This window comes from Leptonychotes weddellii, chromosome 1 (genome assembly GCF_054177405.1).
Source record: "Leptonychotes weddellii isolate Sample4059 chromosome 1, ASM5417740v2, whole genome shotgun sequence".
NCBI classification, from domain to species: Eukaryota; Metazoa; Chordata; class Mammalia; order Carnivora; family Phocidae; genus Leptonychotes; species Leptonychotes weddellii.
The window spans coordinates 151558864-151568408 of record NC_138369.1 but is presented as its reverse complement, the minus strand read 5'-3'; the positions used below and the strand labels follow the sequence as shown (position 1 = coordinate 151568408).

General features: G+C 37.5%; 1 protein-coding gene across 3 annotated transcripts in view; it reads right to left on the bottom strand.

The window, feature by feature from the left end:
* DCBLD2 (discoidin, CUB and LCCL domain containing 2) overlaps nucleotides 1-9545 on the bottom strand; it is an 89817-nt gene that overhangs the window by 34571 nt on the left and 45701 nt on the right. For all 3 annotated transcript variants that reach the window (XM_081798055.1, XM_006732673.3, XM_081798059.1), the window contains one exon: nucleotides 7639-7776. In XM_081798055.1, the coding sequence (XP_081654181.1) occupies nucleotides 7639-7776 (138 nt within the window). The remainder of the gene's footprint in view (nucleotides 1-7638; nucleotides 7777-9545) is intronic.

The following is a 9545-nucleotide window of genomic DNA, read 5'->3' as shown; positions in this document are numbered from 1 at the left end:
CCTTTGTCTGTAGTGTCATTTTTTTTTTTTTAAAGATTTTATTTATTTATTTGAGAGAGAGAGAGAATGAGAGACAGCATGAGAGGGAGGAGGGTCAGAGGGAGAAGCAGACTCCCTGCGGAGCAGGGAGCCCGATGCGGGACTCGATCCTGGGACTCCAGGATCATGACCTGAGCCAAAGGCAGTTGCTTAACCAACTGAGCCACCCAGGTGCCCCCCTTTGTCTGTAGTGTCATTTGCAAATATCTTTTTCCTTTCTGTGGGTTGCCTCTTTGTTTTGTTGACTGTCTCCTTTGCTGAGCAAGAGCTTTTTATCTTGATGAAGTCCCAAAAGTTCATTTTCCCTTTTGTTTCACTTGCCTTTGGAGATGTATCTTGAAAGAAGTTGCTGTGGCCGATGTGAAGAGGTTACTGCCTATGTTCTCCTCTAGGATTTTGATGGATTCCAGTCTCACATTGAGGTCTTTTACCCATTTTGAGTTTATCTTTGTGTATGGTGTAAGTTTACAATTGTTAGATCTTCTTGTTAGATAGACACTTTAATTATGATATAGTGTCCTTCCTCATCTATTATTACATTCTTTGGTTTAAAATCTAATTTGTCTGAAATAAGGATTGCTACTCCAGCTTTCTTTTGATTATCCATTAGCATGATAAATGGTTTTCCACCCCCTCACTTTCAATCTGGAGGTGTCTTTGGGTCTAAAATGAGTCTCTTGCAGACAGCTTCCCAACGGGTCTTGCTTTTTTATCCAATTTGATACCCTGTGTCTTTTGATTGGGGCATTTAGCCCATTTACATTCAGAATAGCTACTGAAAGAAATGAACTTAGTGCCATTATATTATCTGTAAAGTCTCTGTTCCTTTCTGGCCTATGTTAACTTTTGGGCTCTCTCTTCGCTTAAGGGATCCCCTTTAATATTTCTTGTAGGGCTGGTTTAATGACCACAAATTCTTTCAGTTTCTGTTTGTCCTGGAAGCTTTTTAACTCTACTTCTATTCTGAATGACAGACTTGATGGATAAGGTATTCTTGGCTGCCTATTTTTCTCATTTAGCATCTTGAATATATCATGCCAGTCCTTTCTGGCCTGCCAGGTCTCTGTGGATAGGTCTGCTGCCAATCTAATGCTTCTATCCTTGTAGGTTAGGGACCTTTTGTCCCTAGTTGATTCAGGATTTTCTTTTTGTCTCTGAAATTTGCAAGCTTCACTATTATATGTTGGGGTGTTGATCTATTTTTATTGATTTTGAGGGGGGGTTCTCTGTGCCCCTGGACTTGAATGCCTGTTTCCTTCCTCAGATTATGGAAGTTCTAAGCTATAATTTGCTCCAATAGACCTTCTGCCCGCCCTTTCCTCTTTTTCCTGGGATCCCAATTATTCTAATATTGTTTTTCTCTTATGGTATCACTTATCTCTTCATGATCCAGTAGTTGTTTATCTTTTTCTCAGCTTTCTTATTCTCCATCATTTTGTCTTCTGTATCACTAATTCTCTCTTCTGCCTCATTTATCCTAGGAGTTAAGAGCCTCCATTTTTTATTATACTTCATTAATAGCCTTTATTTCAACTTGATTAGATTTTAGTTCTTTTATTTCTCCAGAAAAGGATTCTCTAGTTTCGTCTATGCTTTTTTTCCAAGTCCAGCTAGTATCTTTGTAATTGTTATTCTGAACTCCAGTTCATGATACTCTATGTGGATAATCCAAAAGACTCCATCTCAAAATTGCTAGAACTCATACAGGAATTCAGCAAAGTGGCAGGATATAAAATCAATGCACAGAAATCAGATGCATTTCTATACACTAATAATGAGAGAAAAGAAAGAGAAATTAAGGAGTTGATCCCATTTACAATTACACCAGAAACAATAAAATACCTAGCAATAAACCTAACCAAAGAGACAACGGATCTGTACTCAGAAAACTACAACACTCATGAAAGAAATTGAGGAAGACACAAAGAAATGGAAAAACATTCCATGCTCATGGATTGGAAGAACAAATACTGCTAATACGTCAATGCTACACAGAGCAATCTATACATTCAATGCAATCCCTATCAAAATACCACTGACTTTTTTCACAGAGCTGGGACAAATAATCCTAAAATTTGTATGGAACCAGAAAAGGCCTCGAATAGCCAAAGGAATGTTGAGAAAGAAAACCAAAGCTGGTGGCATCACAGTCCCAGACTTTAAGTTCTATTACAAAGTTGTAATCATCAAGACAGTATGGTACTGGCACAAAAACAGACACATAGATCAATGGAACAGAATAGAGAATCCAGAAATGGACCCTCAACTCCATGGTCAACTAATCTTTGACAAAGCAGGAAAGAATAACCAATGGAAAAGAAGACAGTCTCTTCAACAAATGGTTTTGGGAAAATTGGACAGCCACATGCAGAAGAATGAAACTGGACCATTTTCTGACACTATACACAAAAATAGACTCAAAATGGATGAAAGACCTAAATGTGAGACAGGAATCCATCAAAATCCTTGAGGAAAGCACAGGCAGCAACCTCTATGAATTTGGCCACAGCAACTTCTTGTTAGACAAAGGCAAAAATGATCTATTGGGACTTTATCAAAATAAAAAGCTTTTGCACAGCAAAGGAAACAGTCAACAAAACCAAAAGACAATCGACAGAATAGGAGAAAATATCTACAAATGTCTTATCAAATAAAAGGCTACTATCCAAAATCTATAAAGAACTTATCAAACTTAACACCCAAAGAATAATCTAATCAAGAAATGGGCAGAAGACATTCTCCAAAGAAGAGATACAGATGGCTAACAGACACATGAAAAAATGCTCCACATCACTTGGCATCAGGGAAATACAAATCAAAACCTCAATGAGATACCACATCACACCAGTCAGAATGACTAAAATTAACAAGTCAGGAAATGACAGATGTTGTCAAGGATGGGGAGACAGGGGAACCCTCTTACACGGTTGGTGGGAATGCAAGCTGGTGCAAGCACTCTGGAAAACAGTATGGAGGTTCCTCAAAAAGTTGAAAATAGAGCTATCCTATGACCCAGCAATTGCACTACTAGGTATCTACCCCAAAGATACAAATGTAGTGATCCGAAAGGGCACGTGTGCCCCAATGTTTATAGCTGCAATGTCCACAATAGCCAAACTATGTTAAGAGCCCAGAAGTCCATCAACAGATGAATGGATAAAGAAGATGTAGTATATATGTACAATAGAATATTACTCAGCCATCAAAAAAATGAAATCTTGCCATTTGAAACAATGTGAATGGAAATAGAGGGTATTATGCTAAGTGCAATAAGTCAATCAGAGAAAGACAATTATATGATCTGATTCATATGTGGAATCTAAGAAACGAAACAGAGGACCACAGGGGAAGGAAGGGAAAAATAAAACCAGATGAAATCAGAAAGGGAGACAATCCATAAGAAACTTTTTTTTTTTTTTAAAGTTATTTATTGAATTATTGAGAGGGAGAGAGAATGATAGAGAGAGAGCATGAGAGGGAGGAGGGTCAGAGGGAGAAGCAGACTCCCTGCTGAGCAGGGAGCTTGATGTGGGACTCGATCCTGGGACTCCAGGATCATGACCTTAGCTGAAGGCAGTCGCTTAACCAACTGAGCCACCAAGGCGCCCCTCCATAAGAGACTCTTAATCATAGGAAACAAACTGAGAGGAGGGGGGTAGGAGATGGGGTAACTGGTGTTGGACATCAAGGAGGGCATGTGATGTAATGAGTACCGGGTGTTATATAAGACTTATGAATCACTGACCTCTACCTCTGAAACTAATAATATACTATATGTTAATGAATTGAATTTAAATTAAAAAATGTATTAAAAAATAAATGAATAAATCTTTAAACAAAATTTCAATTTCAGAAAGTCTAGTTGGAATCTAACGTAATTATACCAACTCAGAGTAGAAATACCAGTCCTCTAATAATTACTGCATGTGCTAATAGTTGTTTTGTCTTTCCTTGCTATCCAATGGGGAAACAGAAAAACTTTTCACTGGCAGATACAATCTTTCAAAATTGAGGTTTACAGGTAAAAATTAAAAGAGATAACTGGTAATGGAAAAGACTGTATACTACTGCTCAAAGATTGTAAGAATAAACAAAAACACAAATCCAGTCATATCACTACTCAGCTCTAACAGCTTCCGCACACTCTTTGGAATAAGCTCCAACCCTGACACTTTCTACAAGTCCCTGAATAACGTGACGTACTCACCACACAGTCAATTCCACCTTAGCTGTGCCAGCTTCTTTTCTGGCCCCTTCAAAGCTCCTTCCCACCACAGGGCCTTTGCATCTTTTGTTCTCTTCCCTAGAATGTTTTTCTTTTTCTTCTTTGTCTGTCTAGAACCTCCCAATTGATCCTTCGGTTCTCTGCTTAAAAGTGACTTCCTGTAAGAATTAGGCTCTTTATAATCTCCCACTCCTCCCACCCTTCTGGCCTCCTATTGTTGGAACTTTACCTTCATCATACTTGTCATAACTGCAGTTGAGCTACCATGTATTTAATGTCTTTTCCCAACCCTGTACTGTAAGCCCCATGAAGGAATAATTGTGTCTTATTTACTGCTGTTTTCCCAGTGCTGGGCATATAGCAGGAAATAAGGCACTGAAGGAAATATAATTTTGCTATGTGCTCTTGCATAAAGGCATGAAAATTAGTCTACCTCACACAAAATCATGACTCTATCAACAATACATAGTATAACATTAACAAGTGTTTGTGAGAGTTTAACGAAGAAGCTGTTGAACCAAAATTTTTTGCAATCTTTTCATTCCCAAATACTCCAAATTTCCAATTAGGTTGCTAAGCTGGGAACATGTAGTGATGTTCCTTGAAAATATTCACAGAATTCAGTGTGACAGCAAAGTTTCCTGGATGGAAACAAACTGAGGCTCTCAACCAAAGCCAATCAGCATTCAAATGAATGAGTCATTAAAAGAAATTGTGTCTGAAAGACCACCCAAGAAGAAATGGTAAGAAATTCAACCAGGGTTCTCTTGGATTTAGCCAATTCACTTACAACTTCAAATATGCTTCATAGAGGCAAGGATATGCAGAAACGTAAGTAAAAACTCAGGAGAGACCTGTGAAATAAGGATTTCCCATGATTATGCCCTTACTATAAAGAAGTTCCTGATGATGGTAGATATTTCAAAAAACTGTGGCATCTAAGATTCATCTAAATTAGTGACATAACCATTTGAAATTTGGCAGACATATGTAAGTCTACAACATACTGATTCTGTTATCTGAGATCACTGTCAACTCTTAAACTTTAATAGAGGACTTTTAGGTTTCTGTAGAATAAAAAGCTCCATAATTTAAATACCTAATGTAAAAAAATTTTTTTTAAATGAAGGGATATTTATTTTCAAGAAACTTTAACAAGGGGCACCTGGGTGGCTCAGTTGGTTAAGCAGCCGACTCTTGATTTTGGCTCAGGTCATGGTCTCGGGGTCCTGCGATCCAGCTCCATGTCGGGCTCCACCCTAAGTGGGGAGTCTGCCTGAGGATTCTCTCTCTCTCCCTCTGCCTCTCCCCTACTTGTGTGTGTATGTGTGTGCGCGTGCACTCTCTCTCTCTAAAATAAATAAATCTTTAAAAAAAGAAACCTTCAACTCAATAAATAATGAAGAGAGTAAGGGGAAAATATGAAGAAGAAAAAAATTAACAATTTAAGCTGATACCAAGAGGAAACTCAAGGGGAGTAAGAAGCACATGAATTGTATATTTTCTATCCTCTTATCTATCAACTCAAGACTTCCAAGAAATAAAACTGAAAGGATGAGAATCTACCATCATCTCCCTCAGTGTTTTTTTTTTTTTAAAGATTTTATTTATTTATTTGAGAGAGAGAGAATTAGAGAGAGAGAACACATGAGAGGGGATAGGGTCAGAGGACAAAGCAGACTCCCCGCCGAGCAGGGAGCCCGATGCGGGACTCGATCCCGGGACTCCAGGATCATGACCTGAGCCGAAGGCAGTCGCTTAACCAACTGAGCCACCCAGGCGCCCCTCCCTCAGTGTTTTTTACCTTACTCTTCTGATGGTGGGGAATGAGTGTGTGTGTGTGTGTGTGTGTGTGTGTGTATATGGTGGTGAAAGGAGGAAACTGACATTTGTTTCATGCCTACTGTGTCACGTGCTTACAGATGCTACACATGTATTAGAGTCCGTCTTCGTAACCAACCCACAGAGGTTACAGAAGTGAAATGACTGGCCAGCAATCACCTGGCAAGCATGTGGCAGGGCAGGGGTGCTCCTTCCACACCACCACGCTGCTCTACTTGCCCTGGTTCTGTGGGAAATATTGGTCATTTAGTGTAATGTTTCCAGTTTTTTTCCTTTCCATTATTCCATCCAAATGAGTCTTCTTTCTCACTCTCTCAGAGCAATTTTATTAAGCTTCCCACTTTGTTCCATAGCTCAGAAATCAGGAAAAAGTAAACCTTTCTTCCCACACAACAGCTGCTTCTCTACCACATTCTAAATGGAACTGTTAATGAGACCTATGGTGTTTACCCCAAGCCCACCAGAGCTGAGAAGGAGCAGCTTGCATTGCCCTCAGTCATTCTCAGTGCCTAACATTTGCACACCTAGGACGTTCTTAGTTAAATCATTGTTCAGTATCAAAATAATAATCTATTTTCTAATTTAAATGATTGCTTTGTTTGACATATCCTTCCATTAGTAGCACTTCTTAAAACTTTCCTACCACAGTGCTCCTAAGAGCAGAGGAAACAAATCCATGCCACAGTAACCAAAACTCATGAGAGATTTTGTTTAAGTCTTGCATTTTATTTTAGAAATTCAAGTAAATTTTGCATTCTATTCCACTCAATAGCCTTGCTTTTAATTTCCCCTCTTGAGACTATCCATACTAACAAGCTAGCAAATATCTCAGGTTTATTTTGTAGCGTCTCAGCACTCCCAAGCATACTCCTGGTGGATAGAGAATCTATTCTTTTGAGAAGAATGGTAATGTGGTCTTTAACACAGTACTATGAAATGGTAAGCTGTGGATAACAAAGCTTTAAATTTGTATGACACATTTCAATAACTGATAGATTTTTATTTTTATTTTATTTTACTTTATTTTTTTTAAAGTTTTTTTTTTTTTTTAAAGATTTCATTTATTCATTTGAGAGAGAATGAGAGAGAGAGAGCATGAGAGGGGGGAGGGTCAGAGGGAGAAGCAGACTCCCTGCCGAGCAGGGAGCCCGATGCGGGACTCGATCCCGGGACTCCAGGATCATGACCTGAGCCGAAGGCAGTTGCTTAACCAACTGAGCCACCCAGGCGCCCAATAACTGATAGATTTTTAAAAAGTTATTGTCATTTGTGTTCCAATCTTATAAAAGTGAAAAATCAGTATTTCCTCTACCATGGAAAGGGAAGTGTATGGAATTTATATAAATTTAATATATTCTAATTTTTAGAATTCTGAAACTGAACTAATTTTATTTGTAACATTTATATATGTGTTAACTGTTCAGTCTTTCTACTCTATTCTAATCTCAGATAACAAATACTAGAAGAAACACTTCATTTTTATATTTAGAAACTGTAAAATGTGGAAGTTGTGGTATAAAGTTGAAAATTACCTTGTTTTTCTATAACTGAGTATGAGGCCAAAAATCCTCGTCCAGAAACATGGATTCCACTCATGAACAGCACTGTAATTTCATTGCTTTTTGATTCAATTGAATGATTCATCTGCAATCCCAGACCACAGTATTTGCCTAGGAATGAGGGAAAATAAAGGTATTTGTTAAGACTCTCATAAAGTCAGTAATATTTACAATGTAGGTAAGAGCATCAGAATAAGATACTAAACTGGACATTAAAGAGAAAATGAGGACTAGAATGTTTAGTGGTTAAAAATCACATTACTCTGAAGAAAAAAAATGCCAAGTAATAACTAAATAATTTAAAGGGAAAAAAATGGTATAGACATCAGTGATCTTACAAAGATTCAGTTTCTTATGAAAGACATTTCTTGTATACTCTTTATAATAGTTGTGAAGAATTAAAAAAAATATCTTAAAGCATTTCATGCATGCAGGTGGCTCATAAACAAATGTATAGTTAATCAGTAATATTCTTAACATACTCCCCACAAGGTGCCCCTAGATTCCTGGGCTTAGGGCACCCCTTAAACCTTTTTCAAACTCCCCTCAGTTTTTCTTCCAAGGATTGTTGAACTTTTAGTTAATCCCTTAGGTAATCACGCCCAGTCCTACAGCTTTAACTATGCTCTGCCAATTCACATACACCTCTACCCAGACCTTTTCTCTTGAAGTTTAGGTGTATATATCCAACTGCCAACTTTTATCCTTTAATGTCTAATAGACATATAAAAATAACATACCCTCAATACAGATTAATAAAAGGGAAAAAGAAAAAAATTAGAGCAAAATATCCACCAATAACTAACAAAAATGCATTTTCTTATGTGCTTGGTAACCTAACAAATTCTAAATAAAGAATAACATTCCAAAAATGTTTTAGGTTGTGGCAACATCATTCTAGAATAAGAGTAATGGGTACTTCCACAAACACCATTTTTACAGACTACTTATGATTTTTTGTGTAAACTCTCTTAAGGAATCAAGAAAACCCCAACAGAACTGGTAAGGGAATTTAACAATGTCACAGGATCAATATACAAAAATCAATTATATTTCCACATACTAGTCACAAATAATCTGAAGTGAAATTTTTAAAACTTCATAACAGCATCAAAAATATTAAAATACTTAGGGATAAATATTTAAAAAAGAAATTCAAAGGGTTCCTGGGTGGCTCAGTCAGTTAAGTATCTGACTCTTGATTTCGGCTCAAGGTCATGATCTCAGGGTTGTAGGATCAAGCCCCTTATTGGGCTCTGCATTGGGTGTGGAACCTGCTTAAGATTCTTTCTCTCTGCCCCAACCTCCACGCTCCTGGCACTCAACAACAACAACAACAACAACAACAACAACAACAACAAAAATCAAAACCAGTATACTAAAAAATAGAAAACACTGCTGAGAAAAATTAAAGGAAAACTAAATAAAATGGGATACAGACCAAGTTCATGAACTGGAAGACTCAATATTGTTAAGATGTCAATATTGTTAAGAGCTCAATGCAGGGCTCGAGTCCAGGACCCTGGGATCATGGCATGAACTGAAGGCAGATGCTTAACTGATTAAGCCACCCACGTGCCCCAAATAGCCACATCTATAAAGAAGACCTACCAAATGGCAAATAGGCACATGAGAAGATGCTCAAGAGCATTAGCCATTAGGGAAATGACTATTAAAACTATGAGATATCATGACACTCTCACTAAAATGGCTATAATCAAAAAAGACTGACAATACCAAATATTGGTGAGGATGTGGAGAAACTGATACCTTCAAACATTGATGGTAGAACTGTAAAATGACATAGCCATTTTCAGGAAGCAATTTGGCAGTTTCTTAAAATGTTAAATATAAATATAGATATGTATATATATCTCACA